General features: G+C 44.9%; 1 protein-coding gene across 2 annotated transcripts in view; it reads left to right on the top strand.

Moving 5' to 3' along the window:
* The first annotated feature begins 304 nt into the window (after positions 1 to 304).
* LRRC74B (leucine rich repeat containing 74B) overlaps positions 305 to 23293 on the top strand; it is a 54846-nt gene continuing 31857 nt past the window's right edge. Inside the window, exons 1-4 of one of the 2 annotated variants that reach the window (XM_030217679.1) lie at positions 305 to 1332; positions 11886 to 12036; positions 19169 to 19311; positions 20669 to 20801. In XM_030217679.1, the coding sequence (XP_030073539.1) occupies positions 1156 to 1332; positions 11886 to 12036; positions 19169 to 19311; positions 20669 to 20801 (604 nt within the window). In that variant the 5' untranslated portion in view covers positions 305 to 1155. The remainder of the gene's footprint in view (positions 1333 to 11885; positions 12037 to 19168; positions 19312 to 20668; positions 20802 to 23293) is intronic. The other variant, XM_030217678.1, reaches the window with a different exon arrangement.

The following is a 23293-nucleotide window of genomic DNA, read 5'->3' as shown; positions in this document are numbered from 1 at the left end:
TGAAGACACACTGATAGGATATGGACAAGGATTCAAATTTGGGACCATCCGGTAAACTTAGTGGAATTGTTTTGCAACCAAAAAACCACCAGTTTTTTTTAAATTTTAAAATACAAAATTCAGAAGTTCTCATCTGTTTTTTTTGCAAAAAGTATTTGATAATTGTACTGAAGTCAGCATAGTAAACATTGTCCTTGACAAATCAGAAAAAAAAAAAACGCTTGCTTTTTCTGATTAATCCCAGCTATTGGGCATGTTCCCAGCTAAGAGCCCAGACTGCAGGTCACCTGCTCTCAGCACAAACTCCTAGGCAGCTGAGCTGAACGCCTACAGTAACTGTAACTTCATTTTCTGGCAAATCTGAATGAAGCCCTGCAGGATGAGTGTTTAAAAAAATGCCAGAGAGGAGCTGACCTAGAGCTGAAAAGAGCTCCCTTGTTACTTGCCTGTTGCACTGCTCTACAGGCCTTCCTGGGATCTTTACCATGGCAACCAGACAACAACCAAGCGTGTTCCAGTCTGGGAGTGGCAGCGTTGGGACCTTCTCATTCCTCTGTCAGTGACTTTACAGGATATTAAACACATCTCAGGCCAGGAGTGGCAGTGCTGGGACCTTCTGATCACTCTGTCAGTGACTTTACAGGATATTAAACACATCTCAGGTCAGGAGTGGCAGTGCTGGGACCTTCTGATCACTCTGTCAGTGACTTTACAGAATATGAAACTCATCTGAAGGCCAGGAGTGGCAACGCTGGGACCTTGTCATCACTCTGTCAGTGACTTTACAGGATATTAAACACATCTCAGGCCAGGAGTGGCAGCGCTGGGACCTTCTGATCACTCTGTCAGTGGCTTTATGGGCACAAAACTCATCTGCAGTTGATTTTAGTGGTGAACCTTTTAGACTTTCCCTGCACAGAATCTGTTATGAGCTTCCATATCAGACTGAGATTCATTTGCGGACTTTTGCCTGTGTTGTGTTGGATTCCAGCATAGCTGCCTATATTTTTGTGTCAGTTTCTCTTTCTACCATCCTGGTATTTGCCATCTGAAAAGGTACAAATTTTTCTCAGGGGCAGTAGTGGGCTGCTCTTAGAGTGGAACCGTCACCTGGGATTCTGAAGGTATTTTGGAAGTGTAAACGCTGGCAGTTGGATGATGGTGTTGAGCCGCAGATTTGCCAAGGAGCTGACGTCCAAGCTGCCTTCAGTGGAAGAGTTGACAGATGCCGAGAAGGAAGAGATGGGCAGGACCACTTGTTTGGGGGGTATCTGCAGCAGACCAACCAGCCGGCCTCTGACAGGTTTTAGTCGGGGAAGTGTCGACAGTAAGGTGAGTGGTCAGATTTACCCAGTGGTGTGCTGGAGCCGGCTCGCACCGGCTCGCAAGAGCCAGTTGTTAAATTTTTTACCGACTTGCGAGCAGTGTTAGTGTTGAGCATTGGTTGGTACAAGCATCGGAACATTCCTGCTGTTTGCCCACAATTACTGTGTGGTTGCCACAGCTCTTGTGCACATAAGAACATAAGAGTAGCCATACTGGGTCAGACCAGTATCCTGTTTCCAACAGTGGCCAATCCAGGTCATTCCTTGCTACCAATCCCAGGCAAGCAGTTGCTTCCCCATGTCTGTCTCAATAGCAAACTATGGACTTTTCCTCCAAGAACTTGTCCAAACCTTTTTTTAAACTCAGAAGTTACATGGAATTACTTTAAAAACAAATAGGAGGAAATATTTTTTTTTACTCAAATTGTTAAGCTCTGGAACTCTTTGCCAGAGGCTGTGGTAACAGCAGTTAGTGTGTCTGAGTTTAAAAAAGGTTTGGACAAATTCCTGGAGGAAAAGTCCATAGTCTGCTATTTAGACAGACATGGGAAGCAACCGCTTGCTCTGGGATTTGTAGTATGCAGTGTTGCCACGATCTGGGTTTCTGCCAGGTACTTGTGACCTGGCTTGGCCACTGTTGGAACATGATATTGGGCTAGATGGACCATTGGTCTGACCTAGTATGGCTACTCTTATGTTCGAGTGTTACCTAGCCTTTGTACTTTTTGAAAGAGTAAAAAATCAATTCACTTCTACTCATTCTACACCACCCCTCATCCGTCTCTTTTCCAAGCTGAAGAGCCCTAGTCTCTTTAGCCCTTCCTCATACGAGAGGAATCCCATCCCCTTTATCATTTTGGCTGCTCTCAATGCACTCAATTCCCAGGTGGTCCAGTGGACCCCTCCCATCCCCCAACCTTTAAGAATTCCCAATGGTCCTGTAGGCCCCAGGCTAGGTTGGATCCCCTAGTCGCCACTGGTCCTGGTGGTCTAGAGGAATTACCCTCCCTCCACCAGAGCCATTCACATACCTTTCATAGAAGGCAGGAAGACTCCCTCCTGCCTCTGGGCCTGACCACTTCGAAATGGTGTCGTCCTGTCCCTGCCTGGTGCATCCTGGGATGTACTGGGCAAGGCCTAAATACTATATAAGGAAAAAATCTTATATAGTCGCCTCCCAGTGCATCCCAGGATGCACTGGGCAGGGGCGGGGCATCACCATTTTGAAGCAGGTGGGTCCAGAGACAGGAGGGAGTCTTCCTGCCTCCTATGAAAGGTATGTGGAAGGCTCTGGGGGGAAGAGGAATTCCACTAGACCACCAGGACCAGTGGTGAATAGGGGGTCAGGGTTGGCCTGGCCAGATCACTGTGGATTTTTTTCAGGTTGGTGGAGGGGGGAGGGGTCCACTGAACCATCGGTAATTTGTTCTTTTTTTTTTTTAATAGGTTTGAGGGGGGTCAGGAGGAGTCCACTGGACCACTGGGGATTTTTTTTTAGGTTTAGGGTGTGAAGAGGCTCAGGCTGGGGGAAGGTTTTGGGGGCTGTGGTGTGCTGCTGTGTTGACTTTCCTGAGCCAATCAGCATTTAGGCACTGACAGGAAAGTTAGCATGGGACAACACGATGTCGACTGCTCAGAGCTGTCGGTAGTTTCCAGCCGTTAGTGCAGGGGGATTTTGTGAGCTGATTTTCTGAGCATTGGAGGGAATTGCTAATGAGCTCATTAGCACAGGATTTTCAGTCACTGCTTCTGTTAACAGTAAAGCAGTGGCCGAAAGCCTCTATGCACTACTCGCAAAATAACCTTTCATTTAGACTGGCTAAAATGAAACATTGCAAGTCTGCATCTGGCCCGCACTGTCACATCTAGTGTTGTCAGAAAAGCAGCATTTGAATACTGGTTTCTCTAGTTTATATACTTAAGAGTCTGACATTCATAAAACCAACCCATCTCTGGGCAGTGCACAATACAACATTCAAAACAATGAGCAACAGAAAACATAGCAAACCTAAAAACTCTAACCTACTGTTAAAATAGTAGACACTGTTATAATCAGGCTTCTTCTCCGCTCCAGGGAAAAGCCTGGATGCAGGTAAATGGGTGGTATAGTCTTCACGGAGTGTCCAGGTCGGGCTGTTCTTGGAGTGTGTTTAGGCCTAAAATATAGGGGCGTTTTACTAAGCCATGGAATCGGCATTTAAAAAGGAGAGAGAGAAGCTTTTAAACTTTGGGGGGGAAGGCCGACAGTCACTGAAAAGCGCATGGTTCGGAATAAGCTATCTTTTAAAGATATCACCAAAACAGGGAAGATAGGGTATCCCGATAGTGAGATTGTAAAAGAGACCATAGTAGATCAGGTGTCCTTAAATAAAAATAAAAAGCAGACAAAAGATTGCAATTTAATACAGTCAAGTACTAAGCATGATGTAAATAGGAACAACAAACATACTTTGAAATGTCTATAGGCGAATGTCAGAAGCCTAAGAAATAAGATGGGGGAGTTAGAATATATTGTACTAAATGAAAAATTAGGTATAAAAGGCATCTCTTGAGACTTGGTGGAAGGAGGATAACCAGTGGGATACTGTCATACCAGGGTACAAATTATATCGTAGTGATAGGGTGGATCGAATTAGTGGAGGGTAGCATTGTATGTTAAGGAGAGCCTTAAATCAAATAGATTGAAAATTCTACAGGAAACAAAACACATCTTGGAATCCCTAAGGATTGAAATTCCATGTGTAAAGGGAAAAGGATAGTGATAGGAGTGTACTACCGTCTGCCTGGCCAGGATGAACAGACGGATGCAGAAATGTTAAAGGAAATTAGGGATGCAAACAAACTGGGCAACACAATAATAATAGGTGATTTCAATTACCCCAATATTGACTGGGTAAATGTAACATCGGGGCATGATAGGGAGGTAAAATTCCTTGATGAAATCAAGGACTGCTTTATGAAGCAGCTGGTAAAGGAGCTGACGAGAGAATGAAAAATTCTAGACCTAGTCCTTAGTGTATCGCATGATCTGGTGTGGGAGGTAACGTTGATGGGGCTGCCTGATAACAGTGATCATAATATGATCAGATTTGATATTAGCTTTGGAGTAAGTATACGCAGGATATCCAATATGTTAGCATTTAACTTTCAAAAAGGAGACTATAATAAAATGAAAAGAACCGTGAAAAAAAAACTTAAGGAGTGGCCGAGGGTCAAAAATTTACATCAAGCGTGGATGCTGTTCAAAAATACCATCTTGGAAGCCCAGGCCAAATATATTCTATGTATTAAAAAAGGAGGACGGAAAGCCAAACGATAGCCGGCATGGTTAAAAAGTGAGGTGAAGGAAGCTATTAGAGCTAAAAGAAAATCCTTCAGAAAATGGAAGAAGGAACCGACTGAAAATAATAAGAAACAGCATAAGGAATATCAAGTCGAATGCAAAGCGCTGCTAAGGAAGGCAAAGAGGGACTTTGAAAAAAAGATAGCGTTGGAGGCAAAAACACATAGTAAGAATTTTTTTAGGTATATTAAAAGCAAGAAGCCAGCAAAAGAATTGGACCGCTAGATGACCCATCTTCAAATCCTTACTCAAAGCCCAACTCTTCAATGTCACCTTCGGCACATAACCATTATACCTCCATTCAGGATATCTAGACTGCCCCAACTTTACATTTCGTCCTTTAGATTGTAAGCTTCTTTGAGCAGGGACTATCCTTTGTTAAACTGTACAGCGCTGCGTAACCCTAGTAGCGCTTTAGAAATGTTAAGTAGTAGTAGTAGTAGTAGTAGATGACCAAGGGGTAAAAGGGGCAATCAGGGAAGACAAAGCCATAGCGGAGAGATTAAATGAATTCTTTGCTTCGGTCTTCACCAAGGAAGATTTGAGAGTGATACCGGTGCCAGAAATGGTATTTGAAGCTGACGAGTCAGAGAAACTGAATGAAATCTCTATAAACCTAGAGGATGTAATGGGGCAATTTGACAAACTGAAGAGTAGCAAATCTTCTGGACCGGATGGTATTCATCCCAGAGTACTGATAGAATTGAAAAATGAATTGGTGGAAGTATTGTTAGTAATATGTAAATTATCTTTAAAATCAAGCATGGTACCGGAAGATTGGAGGATAGCCCATGTAATGCCGATATTTTAAAAAGGTTCCAGAGGAGATCTGGGAAATTATAGACAGGTGAGCCTGACGTCGGTGCCGGACAAAATGGTAGAGACTATTATAAAGAACAAAATTACAGAGCATATTCAAAAGTATGGATTAATGAGATAAAGCCAACATGGATTTAGTGAAGGGAAATCTTGCCTCAACAATCTGTTGCATTTCTTTGAGGGGGTGAACAGACATGTGGATAAAGGTGAGCCGGTTGATATTGTGTATCTGGATTTTCAGAAGACGTTTGACAAAATACCTCATGAAAGACTCCAGAGGAAATTGGAGAATCATGGGATAGGAGGTAGTGTCCTACTGTGGATTAAAAACTGGTTAAAGGATAGAAAACAGAGTAGGGTTAAATGGTCAGTATTCTCAATGGAGAAGGGTAGTTAGTGGGGTTCCTCAGGGGTCTGTGCTGGGACCGTTGCTTTTTAACATATTTATAAATGATATAGAGATGGGAGTAACTAGTGAGGTAATTAAATTTGCTGACAACACAAAGTTATCCAAAGTTTTAAAATTGCGAGATGATTGTGAAAAATTACAAGAGGAACTTACGAGACTGGGAGGGGCATAATTGAACGAAAACGTCTATCTCCATGGGCGTTTATCTCCGAGAACGGGTCCGTGAAGGGGCGGACCGAACCGTATTTTCGAAAAAAATAGACGTCCATGTTTTATTCGACAATTTGTGAGCTGGGCGTTTTTGTTTTTCAGTGATAATGGAAAATGAAAGCGCCCAGCTCAAAAACGAATAAATCCAAGGCATTTGTTCGTGGGAGGGGCCAGGATTCGTAGTGCACTGGTCCCCCTCACATGCCAGGACACCAACCGGGCACCCTAGGGGACACTTTTACAAAAAAAAAAAAAAAAGGTAAAAGAGCTCCCAGGTGCATAGCACCCTTCCCTTGTGTGTTGAGCCCCCCAAATCCCCCTCAAAACCCACTGCCCACAAGTCTACACCATTACTATAGCCCTAAGGGGTGAAGGGGGGGCACCTACATGTGGGTACAGTGGGTTTGGGGGGGTTGGACGACTAAGCATTAAGCAGCACAATTGTAACAGGTGGGGGGGGATGGGCCTGGGTCCACCTGCCTGAAGTCCACTGCACCCCCTAACAACTGCTCCAGGGACCTGCATACTGCTGCCAGGGAGGTGGGTATGACATTTGATGGTGAAAATAAAAAGTTGTGAAACATCATTTTTTGTGGTGGGAGGGGGTTAGTGACCATTGGGGGAGTCAGGGGAGGTCATCCCCGATTCCCTCTGGGGGTAATCTGGTCATTTAGGGCACTTTTTGGGGCCTTATTCGTGAAAAAACAGGGTCCAGGAAAAGTGCCCTAAATTCTAGCTACAAACGCATACTTTTTTTCCATTATTGGCGAAAGGCGCCCATCTCTTCTCGGCCGATAACCACACCCAAGTTTTACCTTCGCCACGCCTCCGACACGCCCCCGTCAACTTTGTACGCTTCCACGATTGAGTGCAGTCGAAAACGTCCAAAATCGCCTTTCCATTATACTGATTTATTCGTTTTTGTGAGATAAACGTCTATCTCCCGATTTGGGTCGAAATCTAGGCGTTTTTCTCTTTCAGTTATAAGGTGGTGGGTGTCTAAATAGCAGATGACGTTTAATGTGAGCAAGTGCAAAGTGATGCATGTGGGAACGAGGAACCCGAACTATAGCTAAGTAATGCAAGGTTCCACGTTAGGAGTCAAGGACCAAGAAAGGGATCTAGGTGTCGTTGTTGACGATATGTTGAAACCTTCTGCTCAGTGTGCTGCTGCGGCTAAGAAAGCAAATAGAATGTTAGGTATTATTAGGAAAGGAATGGAAAACAAAAGTAAGGATGTTTTAATGCCTTTGTATCTCTCCATGGTGCGACCGCACCTGGAATAGTGTGTTCAATTCTGGTCGCCACATCTCAAAAAAGATATAGTGGAGTTAGAAAAGGTACAGAGAAGAACGATGAAAATGATAAAGGGGATGGGATGACTTCCCTATGAGGAAAGGCTGAAGTATCTAGGTCTCTTCAGCTTGGAGAAGAGACGTCTGAGGGGAGATATGATAGAGGTCTATAAAATAAGGAGTGGAGTGGAACGGGTAGACGTGAATAGTTTGTTTACTCTTTCCAAAAATACTAGGACTAGGGCACATGCGATGAAGCTACAAAGTAGTAAATTTTATACAAATCGGAAAAAATGTTTCTTCATTCAACATGTAATTAAACTCTGGAATTCGTTGCCAGAGAATGTGGTACAGGTGATTAACTTAGTGGGGTTTAAAAAGGGTCTGGACGGCTTCCTAAAGGAAAAGTCCATAGACCATTATTAAATTGACTTGGGAAAATCCACTGCTTATTTTCTTAAAATGTATTGAACTTTTCTGGTATCTTGCCAGTTATTTGTGACCTGGATTGGCCACTGTTGGAAACAGGATACTGGGCTTGATGGACCTTTGGTCTGTCCCAGTGTGGCAATACTTATGTACTTATGTGCATGTGCCTGGTCAGTTTTTATCATCCTGGAAAAAGGCCCTTTTTTTAAGGGGCCAGAAAATGGAAGTGCGGCAAAATAAAAACCAGTGCGCGTCCATTTTCAGCCTAAGACCTTACCGCCACCCATTGACTTAGCAGTAAAGTCTCACCCCTACCCAGGCAATAGGCATGGATTGCTTGCGCACTGCCATCTACCACTGAGTAAGCGCCATGCGGTAGAAAATAGAAAATACTTATTTTTTATTTTTCTAGTATTTGTAAACAGACACTTCAAATTGTGCTCTTTTTCTTGCATCTACAAACTGCTTAGAAGGTGATGGGGATAATGTGCATCCTTTACCCTTCTTAAACACACCTGGCTTTCTTTCAGCATTGTTATCAATAGAAATCAAACAAAATAAAACATGGAAAAGAAAATAAGATGATAGCTTTTTTATTGGACATAACTTAATACATTTCTTGATTAGCTTTCGAAGGTTGCCCTTCTTCCTCAGATCGGAAATAAGCAAATGTGCTAGCTGACAGTGTATATAAGTGAAAACATTCAAGCATTACTATGACAGTAAAATAGATACTATTGGAGATTCTACATGGAATGTTGCTATTCCACAAGCAACATTCCATGTAGAAGGCTGCGCAGGCTTCTGTTTCTGTGAGTCTGACGTCCTGCACGTACGTGCAGGACGTCAGACTCACAGAAGCAGAAGCCTGCGCGGCCACATTGGTGATCTGCAAGGGCTGACTTCTACATGGAATGTTGCTAGTGGAATAGCAACATTCCATGTAGAATCTATAGAAATCAAACAAAATAAAACATGGAAAAGAAAATAAGATGATACCTTTTTTTATTGGACATAACTTAATACATTTCTTGATTAGCTTTCGAAGGTTGCCCTTCTTCCTCAGATCGGAAATAAGCAAATGTGCTAGCTGACAGTGTATATAAGTGAAAACATTCAAGCATTACTATGACAGTAAAATAGATACTATTGGAGATTCTACATGGAATGTTGCTACTATTGGAGATTCTACATGGAATGTTGCTACTATTGAGATTCTGTGGCTACTATTGGAGATTCTACATGGAATGTTGCTATTCCACTAGCCACATTCCATGTAGAAGCCTGCGCGGCCACATTGGTGATCTACAAGGGCCGACTTCTACATGGAATGTTGCTAGTGGAATAGCAACATTCCATGTAGAATCAATAGAAATCAAACAAAATAAAACATGGAAAAGAAAATAAGATGATACCTTTTTTATTGGACATAACTTAATACATTTCTTGATTAGCTTTCGAAGGTTGCCCTTCTTCCTCAGATCGGAAATAAGCAAATGTGCTAGCTGACAGTGTATATAAGTGATAACATTCAAGCATTACTATGACAGTCTGACAGGGTGGGAGGATGGGGGTGGGTAGGAGGTATGCATGGGGACATCAAAGCATATCATTGATATTCTAACAGGATGGGTGTGGATAGGTGAGGGGTGGGGTGATCAACAGAGACATACAGCTTTATGGTTTATAATGGGCTAGGAACCCCAGATCCTTGTTAAGTCCTTTCTGTTGGGTGTTAAAATATTCAATCATTCTGACTTCAAAGGTCTTACGTTCTTGTATGGTTTTAAAGTTACCTTTCAGTATTCTCACTGTGAAATCACTGGTACAGTGTCCTGGTTCTGTGAAGTGCTGTCCCACCGGGGTGGGGGCCCTACTGGCTGTATTGTTCATGTGATGTCTATGTAAATTGAATCTTGTCTTAAGCATCTGGCCTGTTTCTCCAATATAGCATCCTTCGTTACATTTTTTACACTGAATGATATATACCACATTGGAAGATGAGCAAGTGAAAGATTCCTTTATGTTGACTATCTTTCCTTTGTGGATGACTGTGGGGTCCTGTGAAATATTTTGGCATAGTTTGCAACTGGATAAATTACAGGGAAGTGTGCCCTTCTGTTCCTTTTCAGTCTGTGATGGAAATTTACTTCTGATTAGCTTGAGTTTAAAAACTGCTATATCTCCTTGTTAGCGCCAGCAGCCTGGTTCCAACCCGGTTAAAGGTGGAGTCCATCCTTTCGGAACAGGCTTCCCCTTTCCGAGAATTTTGCCGAGTCCTTCATCCTTGCACTATCGTCTCAACCACACATGTTCTTATGAGTCCTCTGCTCTTCAGGGCTCAGCCTGCTCTCAGATGTCACGGTCTGTCAAGGTCTGTCATGAAAGTCACGGTGAAGCCACTGGTTGTCAGCCCTTGTACTATTCCCAGACCAGAGGTACCTGTCCAGAAGGCATGAATTCTGTTCCAGGACTAGCAGTCTGAAGGCCCTGCGATGACTGCCATTCCCCAGCAGTTAAGCCCCTGGGCGCTGTTGGCTTACAGGACTTTAGGAGGGTCTGGGCAGGACAGACTACTCGGAAAGGTACCAGGAACTTGGCAGCAGCAGAGAAAGACAGGGCAGTGACTTCGGCCAGAAGGCAGAGACTGCTACAGGCTGTGGTCGAGGCAGGCAGCTACAGGATCACGACTACTACTAGTCATTTCTATAGAGCTACTAGACATATGCAGCGCTGTACAGGTGCTTTCTCTGTCCCTAGAAGGCTCACAATCTAAGTTTTTGTATCTGGGGCAATAGAGGTTAAGTGATTTGCCCAAGGTCATAAGGAGCTGCAGTGGGATCAAACCCAGGTTGCCAGGATCAAAGCCTGCTGCACTAACCATTAGGCTACTCCTACAGATCAGGCTACAAAATCAAACAGGCAGTTGGCTAACAAGACAGCCAAGTCCGTTTCAGGCTACAGGTTCAGGCCGGCAACTAACAGAAGGCGGATTCAGGTTCAGACTAACAGGTCCAGGCAAACGGCTAGCAGAAATCAGGGTCAGGTCTGGGCTAACAGGTTCAGGCAGAAGGCTAGCACAAAGCAGAGTCAGGTTCAGACTTACAGGCCCAGGTAGACGGCTAGCAGGAAGCAGAGTCGGCTCTGGACTAATGGATTCCGGCAGATGGCTAGCAGAAATCAGGGTCAGGTCTGGGCTAACAGGTTCAGGCAGAAGGCTAACACAAAGCAGAGTCAGGTTCAGACTTAGAGGTCCAGGCAGGCAGTGGTTAGAAGGCTTAGTCAGGCTCAGGCTTACAGGGAAAAACACACCAGTGCAACTTTCAAGAAAGTAGTGAGGCAATGATAGAAAAGCCAGCTCTCCCCTATGAGGTGAAGGCGTCTGACGTCACTGAGGACTGCGGCCTCACCAGGGGAAGAACCGGGAAGCAGGAATCCCGAGGAAAAAAGCTTGAGCAGCGTATGAGCCATGTGCCCTGATGCTGGAGAGGGAGGAGCCCCGAGTCAACACTGCTGCAGTCACAGCGCTCATACTGTGGACAGCCCTGGGGACTGCGCAAAATGTGTGCATCGTGGGAGAACCCAGGGACACCAGTGCATGTTTGTGATTTCTCTGTTCCTCAGGGCTCAGCCTGATCCCAGACACCAGTGTTTGTTTATACTTCCGTTTTATTGTTTTATGGTCATTTATTCTGTTCTCTCTGACTTCTGTTTGGGTCTCTTTAATCAGTGGCCATTTTTCTTTGTTGTTAAATTATTTAAAGATATTGCAATGATAGTACACAGTGTCATCACAATGCACAATAAAACTCTTAATAGCAGAGGTGGAACATACCAACACCTAAGAGAGAGAAACAGGTTAGATAGAAATAAGGGCGACTAACTTAAGGAAAATTCAGAAAAGGTGCCGAAAAATAATTTCAGCTGGAGTAGGAGAGACTAAGCAGGTCCTGCTTTAGGACATGCAGCCGAGGTTAGTCTCTATGGGTCACATGACTTTATTTATATTAAAAAGCTAATCTAAACAAATGTATATCCTTGTTGATTTTGCCTAGACCTTGCGTCGGTCATCTAGTGTACGTGGCCTACAAATTAGTGACGAGGGAGGAGGAGAAGAGGAGGAGGAGGAAGCAGGAGCGATCTTTCGGTTTGCACCGAAATTTGGTGAAAATGAAGAAGAATGGGATACAGATCTGGACATAGAAGGTATGACACCGAATCGCCCGTCGTAGGTATTGTTCACTGCATCATATCACTAGAGATGTTGAGTACTGAGGTCCTGTAGAGGTCAACGGATTGCAAAGCTCAGGATATCAATGATAGAATATTTATACTGGACCCAATCATAATGATTTTAATGGGCAAGAGGGGTTCTTCCTAAATAAATTATAGAATATTTATACTGGGCCTGATATCAAAATGATTTTAGCGGGGCAGGTGAGGCTCTTTTTGCTTAAATCATATCTAACCAGGCCAGTTGGACCAGACCAAATGCTCTCCTTTGCTCTGAAAATTGGCCAACTTCCGACCTGGATAAAATTGGATATCTGAGTTAGATTTAGCTTAACGCCTTCGGCTGAATATCAAGAGGGAAATGTCTGCATATATTTCAGTGGTGTAGCCACAGGTGAGCCTGGGTGGGCTGGGGCCCACCCACTTAGGGCTCAGGCCCATCCAACAGTAGCACATGGTAATGAAAATGCTGCTCTCTACAATACTGGCATCTTCGCATGCTCAGTTTTCAGCGCATGCCTGCTGCAGACTGCCAAGGTGGAGACTGGGGAGAAGCATTTTCCCATCAGCTGAGATATGTTTTGGGTGTGGGGGTGGGGGAGAGAACATTTGGTGCCCACCCACTTCTTGCCTAGGCCCACCCAAAATCTGCTGTCTGGCTACGCCCGTATTTTTCCTCTGTGAACTGATTTTTCTCTTTTTTTTATTCTTTAAACCTATCAGAATGTTGAAAAGAAATGACACATTTACCTCTGGATTCTATATAGTGCGCTTAGATTTAGGCGCAGATTCTATAACACCGTGTGTAGCTTAATTGGCTTAACAAGCTAATGAGTGCTGATGAGCACTAATTGGCACTGATTGGAATTGAGGCACAGAACTGGCTAAGCGTATTTTGTAATTATGTGTGCCGAACCTCTAACACACACAGGCAAGAAGGGGGTGCGGTTATAGGTGGGGAACTGGGCGTTTTGTGGGCATTGTGAAATTTAGGCGCCTAGTTATAGAATATGGCCCAGTGAGCCTAAATCTACGTGCTGGGATTTACGTCATGTTTTACTTGGTGTAAATGGATGACCTGCAGATTTAGGTGCTGAAATATCAACTAAGTGTATTTTATAATCGGTGCCTAATAGAATACACTTAGTTGGCATGATTTCTTTTAGGCACCGTGTATAGAATCTCATCCTTAGGGCCTTATTCTATAAAGGTTATGACCCTAATTTAGGACCTAAGTGAATGAAAATGTCTGTCTGTCTAGGGGCAAAATAGCTCTGAAAATTTAATAGAATAGGATTAAATTGGACCAGTTGAAAATGGGGTTCCAGAAAAACATTGGAACAAAGATGTCCCTCCTCTTGCCTATCCCCCCCCCCCCCCTCCATTCACAGACAGATATCCATACAGAACAGAGACACACACAAGCCCATGGATTCAAATATGGACACAGAGAAACATAGGAACAGAAAAATGTAGGCAGTAAAGACCATATGGAGGGGCATAATGGAACAGAAACGCCTATCTCCATGGGCGTTAATCCCCGAGAACGGGTCCGTGAAGGGGCGGACCGAACCGTATTATCGATAAAAAATAGACGCCCATGTTTTATTCGCGAATGTGTGAGCTGGGCGTTTTTGCTTTTCAGCGATAATGGAAAAGGAAAGTGCCCAGCTCAAAAACGAATAAATCCAAGGCATTTGTTCGTGGGAGGGGCCAGGATTCGTAGTGCACTGGTCCCCCTCACATGCTAGGACACCAACCGGGCACCCTAGGGGGCACTTTTACAAAAACAAAAAAAACAGGTAAACGAGCTCCCAGGTGCATAGCACCCTTCCCTTGTGTGTTGAGCCCCCCAAATCCCCCTCAAAACCCACTGCCCACAAGTCTACACCATTATTATAGCCCTAAGGGGTGAAGGGGGGCACCTACATGTGGGTACAGTGGGTTTGGGGGGGTTGGACGACTAATAAGCATTAAGCAGCACAATTGTAACAGGTAGGGGGGATGGGCCTGGGTCCACCTGCCTGACGTCCACTGCACCCCCTAACAACTGCTCCAGGGACCTGCATACTGCTGCCTGGGAGGAGGGTATGACATTTGAGGGTGAAAATAAAAAGTTGTGAAACATCATTTTTTTGTGGTGGGAGGGGGTTAGTGACCACTAGGGAGTCAGGGGAGGTCATCCCCGATTCCCTCCAGTGGTCATCTGGTCATTTAGGGCACTTTTTGGGGCCTTATTCGTGAAAAAACAGGGTCCAGGAAAAGTGCCCTAAATTCTAGCTACAAACGCATCCATTATCGGCGAAGGGCGCCCATCTCTGTTCGGGTGATAACCATGCCCCAGTTCCGCCTTCGACACGCCTTCGACACGCCCCCGTCCACTTTGTCCGCATCCGCGACGGAGTGCAGTTGAAAGCGTCCCAAATTCGGCTTTTGATTATACCGCGTTATTCGTTTTTGTGAGATAAACGCCCATCTCCCGATTTAGGTCGGAACTTGGGCGTTTTTCTAGTTCGATTATAAGCTGGATTGCCTTTCCACTCTGCCCATCCATGACGTGTACTATCTTTTCCTCTCCCTTACACATCCTATGTACTTGTTTCAAGCTCTCTTGAATTCAGATACAGTTTTCATCTCCACCACTTCCACCAGGAGGCCGTTCCATGAATTCACCACCCTTTACATGAAGTATTTCCTCAGGTTACTCCTGAGTCTGTCCCTTTTACCTTCATCCTATGCCCCTCATTCCAGAGATTTACCTCCTGTGCATTTATGCCGCATAGATATTTAAATGTCTCTATCATATCTCCCCTCTCCCATCTTTCTTTAAGAGATCTTTAAGTCTGTCCCCATACACTTTCTGATGAAAACTACTGGCCACTTTAGTAGCCACTCTCTGGACTGACTCCATATGATTTATGTCTTTTTGAAGGTTTGGTCTCCAGAATTGTACACAATATATTAGATGAGGTCTCACCAGAGTCTTATACAGAGACGTCATCACCTACTTTTTCCTACTGGCCATTCCTCTCCCTATGCACCCAAGCATCCTTCTGGGTTTCACCATCGCCTTTTCTACCTGTTTGGCCACCTTAAGATCATCACATACGATCACACCCGAGTCCTGCTCCTCTTTCATGCACAAAGGTTCTTCACCCCCTAAACAGTACTGTTCTCTCGGGTTTTTGCAGTCCAAATGCATTAAGTCTAAGCTGCCAAATTCCAGACCATTCCTCTAGTTTCACTAAGTCCTTCCTTGTGTTGAGTGTATGTGTTCACACACACACAGATACGCACACTCACATACACCTATACACACATAAACACACACATTATGATATAAGCACACATACATAATGTAGATAAACACACACATGTATGTAAGAAGCTATTAAAATGGCTACTGATCTTTACTTGAGGAGGGTAAATAAAAACAAGAGGAAAAGGCGGAATACCGGATAATACTGAAAGAAGTCAAGAGCGATATGTCTGGTGAAAGCATAGGAGGAAGAAGAAATGACTAGAAATGTATAAGGAAGGGAGACAAGAATTTTTTCAGGTGTATTAGTGAAAGGTGGAAGACTGAAAATGGAATTGTGAGACTGAAAGATGCTGCGAACCACTATGTGGAGAATGATGAGGAAAAAGTGAACGTGCTAAACAAATACTTCTGTGTCCACAAAAGAAAATACTGAAGAATGACCACGATCGACTGGTAAAGGTACATATGAAAATGGAGTGGAGATAACATCATTCACGGAAGAGAGTTTTTGATGAACAACTTGAGAAATTGAAGGTGGACAAAGCCATGGGACCGGACAGGATCCATCCCAGGATACTGAGGGAGCTAAGAGAGGTTCTGGCGGGTCCTCTTAAAGATTTGTTTAATAATTCCTTGGAGACAGACAGGGGAGGTTACGTGGGATTGGAGAAGAGTGGATGTGGTCCCTCTTCATAAAAGTGGCAACAGAGAAGAAGTGGGAGACTACAGGCCGGTAATGGAAACGTTGCTGAAGGAAAGGATAGTGAATTTCCTGGAATCCAATGAGTTCCAAGATCCAAGACAACATGGTTTTACCAAAGGTAAATCATGCCAAATGAATCTCATTGAATTCTTTAACTGGGTGACCAGAGAACTGGATCGAGGACGTGCACTAGATGTAATCTACTTAGATTTCCGCAAAGCCTTTGTCACGGTTCCTCACAGGAGGCTTTTGAATAAACTTGGCTGGCTGAAGTTAGGACCCAAAGTGGTAAACTGGATTAGGAACTGGTTGACAGACGTCTGCCAGAGGGTTGTGGTCAATAGAATTCACTTGGAGGAAGAAAAAGGTGAGTAGTGGAGTGCCTCAAGGATCGGTTGTGGGGCTGATTCTGTTCAATGTATTTGTGAGCAACATTGCTGAAGGGTTAAAAGTTAAGGTTTGCCTTTTGCGGATGACGCTAAGATTTGTAATAGAAAAGGGATCTTCTAATGTTTGGTGATTAAAATTTAATGCAAAGAAGTGGGAAGTGATGCATTTGGGGAGTAGAAATCCAAGGGAGCAGCCGTATTTGGTAGCAGGTGAGACTTTGATCTGCACAGATAGAGAGAGGGTCCTTCGGATGATAGTGTCCGAGGATCTTAAAGCAACAAAACAGTGTGATAAGGCGGTGGCCTTAGCCAGAAGGATGCTAGGCTGCATTGAGAGAGGTGTAACCAGCAGAAGAAAAGAGGTGTTGATGCCCCTGTACAAGTTGCTGGTGAGGCCCCACCTGAAGTATTGTGTTCAGTGTTGGAGGCCATATGGTGCTAAGGATGTAAAAAGACTAAAAGCAGTCCAGGGAAAGGCGACAAAAACAATATGGGGCTTGTGCCATAAGATGTATGAGAGGAGACTGGAAGACCTGAATATGTATAGCCTAGAGGAAAGAAAGGACAGGGGAGATATGGTACAGACGTTTAAATACTTGAAAGGTATTAATATAGAAACAGATCTTTTCCAGAGAAGGGGACATGGTAAAACTAGAGGACATGAGCTGAGGTTGTGGGGTGGTAGACTTAGGAGTAATGTCAGGAAATTCTTTTCCACAGAGATGGTGGCCGATGCCTGGAACGCCCTCCAAGGGACGTGGTGGAGACAAAAACAGTGACGTGGGATGAACACAGACGAACCCTATCTAGAAAATAGATGGTAGAAAACTAAAATAAATTAACAAAAATAAATGTAAAAAACCCTCCTTAATTGGCTACAGGGGGTGGATGTGTGAGTGACGCTGGGACGGCTTCTCCAGCTGTGAAGAACTAAGGCTGATGCCGGGCAGACTTTGTAGGCCTGTGTCTGTATTTGGCAATCCAGTTTAGGATAAGCTGGAAAGAGCTTCAATTTCAACTTCAGTAGCTGGAACCCAGGACAGTTGCTGGGCAGACTTTTATGGACTGGGTCCCGCAAATGACAAGACGGATTTGGATAGGCTGGAGTGAGCTTTGAACATAAGGACAGAGCAGGGCGAACTTCTACGATCTATGTCCCAGAAGCGCCAAAGAAAGACTCATGATAAAGTAAATAACAGCACATCCATTGTTGATTTAATCATGAATTGATAATGATTATGATTACTGGACAGACTGGATGGACCATTTGGGTCTTTATCTGCCATCACTTAACGCACACTCCCATAAACACAAACACTGACACACGCACACATGTACAGATACAAGCACATAACAACACACGCACACACACACTCACATAAACACCAACACTGACAAACACACATAATAACACACCTATACATACAGAAATGAATCACTGACACACACATGCAAATACACACATAACACATGCACGCATACACACTCACACAAACACTGACACATATGTACAGATAGAGATACACATGTACATACACACTCGTATAAACACAAACACTGACACACACATAACACACGTATACACACACTTGTATAAACACAAACACTGACACACGCGCACACACACATGCATACATACATATACACATATAACATAAAAACACAAACACTGACACACACAGATAATACATATTACACACATTACACACACATGTATAATAACATGTGCCTGTGTACACACAAAGAAGTCTTGGTCTTGGTCGCGTCCAGCATGTAACTAACTAAAGAAGGATTGGACCATGTAAAAGCTAAGTAGCTGATACGTATTAACTTTACGATTGCCCATCATGTACTAAAAATTTATACAAAAAAGAATAAAAACATATATTTGGGACAGGCTGCTTTATAAAAATGGGGGGGGTGTTGCCAATGATGAAGCGGTCCAGCCCTCATGAGCTCCATATATAATAGAGCCGGGGGCTTCTTGAGGCAACATCTCCTTTAATCAATTTAATGTATCATTTTTTGGTCAGAAAATTAAGCTGATGTTGTTTTTTGTATATCTCCTCCATATTTGAATTTATTATCCTGTGTACACACATAACACATAACACATAACAGATGCAAACACACAGGCACATATACACACGCATGCATAACATATGCACAGGTATGTAAACACAAAAGACATGCACAAGTTTGCATACACATACATACATAAACACTGACACACTTGTACTGATAGCCAGGTACCCTTCCCCCCTGGCTTTGCTGTTTTCTTAGAGTTTTCCTTCCTCTGGTTTTGCTTTCTTCTCTTTCATTGTCTTCCCTCTGTCTCTGCCCTCCCGCTCTCCCATTTTCCTATCTGAAATCCAGTAGTGAAAGGGAGGCAGGTGGAGGTCTGGCAGGTGCTGTTTATTCCCAATCAATCCATAAGTGAAAAAGGAATGAGAACAGGGCGGGAAGTGTGGGAAGCACCTTTTCAGCAGGTCTCACTCTGCTACCCAGAGTCAGTTCATTACTAGCTGAAGCATAAGACGCTTCTTACGACACGGGGCCCACTTCTACTGGCTGTGGTTACCGGTGTCCTATGTCTAAATGCAGAGACCCAGGTTTCCCGAAGCCCAGTATTGCCCTGCCACACCACAAGGAGATGGAGGTACAGGTACTGCTGCTGCTTGACAGGCTCTTTCTAGGGAATCACTTAGCCTACCTTGGTTGCACTAAATGCTTCTTTTTGTCACTTTTCAGAGATTAAAGATCCATATGATCCCACGGGAAGGATTAATTATTTAGAAGCCTGTAAAATATATGGTGTTATACCCATCTCCTACTTCGTGCGTCACATGACAGATACTAATCTTACGATGAGGCACCATGGGCTGGGACCTAAGGTACTGTGAACAAGGACCCTGACCCACAATGACATACGCATAGAAATGGATGCTAAGACATAAAGGAGAGAGTAATCCACCTAAGTGGATGAACACTAACTCCCACGTAAATATAACAGTACAGAGAGAGTGGGAAGTGGACCAATGACTCCAGGAGAACGGGAGATAAGATTTCAAAGTACCACTATATTCAATGACTCGACATTGAATCATATTGAGATGCTACGTCAGCAAAATATTACAAAGGTCTTTATCAAGACCATTTGACCTCAAGGTTTTGTTTGGAAGTACAAGGATCACCCAAGACCACTCAATCCAGAGATCCATCTCCTTTTTAACCACAGGATCATCTAAGACTCCTGAGGCAGGCCTGTGTCCGAAACACAGTTTCTGTGTCGAGTCATTGAATAAAGTGGTACTTTGAAATCTTATCTCCCGTTCTCCTGGATTCATTGGTCCACTTCCCACTCTCTCTGTACTGCTAAGACATAAAGACATCGATGCATCACACTGACAAGTGGACGAAAGAAGAGCGTTATCAAATGAAGAGCTGATCCGTGATTAAAAAGAACTTTCAAGCACACCTTGATGTGCTGCCTGTACATGTTATACCTTATGAGCTCCAGAAGGAGGTGCTGTTTGGTACAGTGCAAGTGTTGAGATGAACGCAAGCAGTACACACTGACTTCAACTTATATTGTGGTTCTCATACCCTCATTAGATCACACACACACATTGATACAGTGACTAATGAACAGAGCAGGTGTTTGGGAACTTCACTTCATTACCTCCTACTTTCAGCAGTTCCCTGAACATTATATGATAGTGAGTCTCATCCTTTCAGCAGTTCCAGGGCCACCGAGAGGGGGGGGGGGGAGGGGCAAGATTTCCAAGGCCTGGCCTCCAAGGGGGGCCTAGTACTGGGGGTCTGTCTCTCTTTTGCTCCTGTGTGTTGGGACCTGGGTGATTGCAGTAACGTGATAACCCGGACCCAGCACACAGGAGCAGGAGAGTGACAGACCGAGGGAAGAGCAGGTGCAGGAAGATAGGGGGCGGGGGTGGCCCGAGTGAGGCAGCCTCGGCTGCGGCCTGAGTGCTGGTGGGGGGCACCCTGTGGTGCCAGCTGCGGCCCGAGTGGGGGGGGGGGGGGGCGGTGGGTTCCCGGGCCCGGTACTGTCTCTCGGTGGCCCTGAGCAGTTCCATGAACACTGCAGTTCATGATCTCATGCAGTGACTAATATGACAGCGAGCGTCAGCCTTACAACAGGTGCCTGAACTCTGCAGGTGACTTTTGCAGGTCTATCAATGCAGACGCTGTTTGATAATGAACTTGTAACGCTGTTTTTCTATATTGCAGGGGACTAAAGCTTTGGCTGTGCCCCTGATTAGCAACACATCCATCATATCTTTAAACCTGAGTGATAACTGGATGGAAGCAGAAGGCACAGCAGCAATTGCAGACATGTTAAAGGAAAACTGCTATATTGTAGGTACGATTCCTCGTCAGTCTTCAGGATAAATACATGTATTTTGCTTTTTCATCATGATTAATCTTATCCAAACTGCTAAAATAGGGCAATGGAGTTTAGTATAAGAAACAGAACAGAAAAGAGACAGCTGAGAGCAATGAGAGGACGATTTTTTCATGTTTAAGAAAGATTTCCGCAAGATGAGCAATTTAGTAAAGAGAATAAAACAGGCAGAAAAGCAGCTTAAGATCTAAGAAGGAAGCAGGCAAGTATCAAGACCATTTCTCTGTCTCCCTCCTCAACCTTCCCACCTCCCCTTGCACTGTCTTTCCTCCTCCTCACACTTGTCCCCTCTTTTCCCCAGGGAAAAGTTTAGAAGGGGACCCCAAATCCCTCCTTTAGTAAACTTTAATATGTCTAAGAAACTCACACGCGCGTGGGATATATTTGAATATACTGAGTCTCTAACACATGCCTGGGGACCTGGGGGTCACTGCCCTGTTTGCACTCCCCCAACGCTGGCCCTGCTCTTCCTGTCATTCCCTTTTTTGTATTTTCTTCGGCTCTTCTCCCTCTCCTTGTCATTTCCTCCATTCCTATTACTTTATTCAGCTGTGGTCATGCGCTTCTATGGGAACATAGCCCAGATTAAGGTCTAGGCAACACAAGAACTTGCCTAGGGCACTCAATTTCAAAAGCGCCAAACAGCCAGGCCAGAGAGAAACCTGCACCTTCTTACATTTGGGCCAGGTGCATGCCCTGCTTGAAAGGCACACACTGTAGTCATCCTCTGCATCTCTGTTCTACTCCCCAGTCTTTGGGATCTCTGACGCTACTACTATTACTTCTTATCATTTCTATAGCGCTACTAGACGTACATAGCGCTGTACACTGGATATGAAGAGACAGTCCCTGCTCGACAGAGCTTACAATCTAATTAGGACAGACAGGACAAATAAGGGAATTACTAAGGCCTGTAGGCCCGATTGAGTCTCTTGGACCTTGTCCTCCACACTAGCAACTCTCGCTTCCAATTCACCAGATCTATGAGTAGTGTTGGCGAGCAATCCCCATGATTCAGAGATTTGTTCTGAGAGCTGTTGAAATCTGAGCTCCGATGCTTTCACCACTGCTTCTCGGATCTCAGTGAGAACAGAAGCTGGCAATAGATAGTGATCTACGCTTCGCTCATGGGCCTTCAGACGTTCTTTATACTTATGGGATTTTGTCGCAATTAATTCAGTGAATTTATTTTGCTTTACAAATGTGTCTATAAAGGTCTACTTGTCCGATCGGTAAGTAGGGTTAGCTTGAACAAGTTTGATTAGGCGGTGGTGTCCTCTGAGCAGCTCAGGAGTACGTCCAATGCTGCTGACTGTATCACATGACCTCTCCGAAGCTCTATTTTAAACTAAATCTGCAGCATCTGGGAGTTCATAGTTCAGAAATTGGTATCCTGTCCAACTAAAGCGATGCTTCTCAACCACAATGAACATACATGAGATAGTCATAGTAAACATAGTAACATAGTAAATGATGGCAAAAAAAGACCTGCACAGTCCATCCAGTCTGCCCAACAAGATAAACTCACATGTGCCATTTTTGTGTATACCTTACCTTGATTTGTACCTGTCCTTTTCAGGGCACAGACCGTATAAGTCTGCCCAGCACTATCCCCGCCTCCCAACCACCAGCCCCGCCTCCCACCACCGGCTCTGGCACAGATCGTATAAGTCTGCCCAGCACTATCCCCGCCTCCCAACCACCAGCCCCGCCTCCCACCACCGGCTCTGGCACAGATCGTATAAGTCTGCCCAGCACTATCCACGCCTCCCAACCACCAGCCCCGCCGTCTGCATATATTGAGACCCACTGGATACAAATCTTTCTCATGCATATTCATGGTGGTAATTCTGAAAAGCTGATTGGCTGAGCTCCTGAAGAGAGTTGAGAAGAACTGTTCTAAAGCACATGTTCATTGGATTCTTCCTATACTTCCTTCTATGGTACAACCAAAGCGGTTTACGAATTATGTGTAGATACTTTCTCTGTCCAGAGCCGCCGAGAGACTGGGCCAGGCCCGGGGCAAGGCCGCCCCTGGGGACTCCCCTCTGAGCTCGCCGCCGCCGCTCCCCCCTCCAGCCCCCCCGAGGTCGCTGCCGCCGCTCCCCCCTCCACCCGCCCCCCTCCGTCTGCCACTGGGCCGGGCCCCCTGCATTGAAATCACAGCGCCTCTCACCTCCGTGTGAAAGCGCTCCAGGCAGCAGCAGAAGAGCAGATCGCCTCCCTTCGGGCCTCCTTCCCTCCCTGTGTCCTGCCCTCGCGGAAGTTACGTCAGATGAGGGTGGGACACAGGGAGGGAATGAGGCCCAAAGGGAGGTGATCTGCTGTCCTGCTGCCTGCAGCACTTTCACACGGAGGTGAGAGGTGCTGTGATTTCAATGCAGGGGGCCCGGCCCGGTGGCAGACGGTCGACGACGGAGGGCGGGTGGGACTGCGGCGCCGGGCCCCCC

This window comes from Microcaecilia unicolor, chromosome 11, assembly GCF_901765095.1.
Source record: "Microcaecilia unicolor chromosome 11, aMicUni1.1, whole genome shotgun sequence".
NCBI lineage: Eukaryota > Metazoa > Chordata > Amphibia > Gymnophiona > Siphonopidae > Microcaecilia > Microcaecilia unicolor.
Note: the sequence above shows the minus strand (reverse complement) of the source record. Positions and strands in the feature narration are given on the sequence as shown.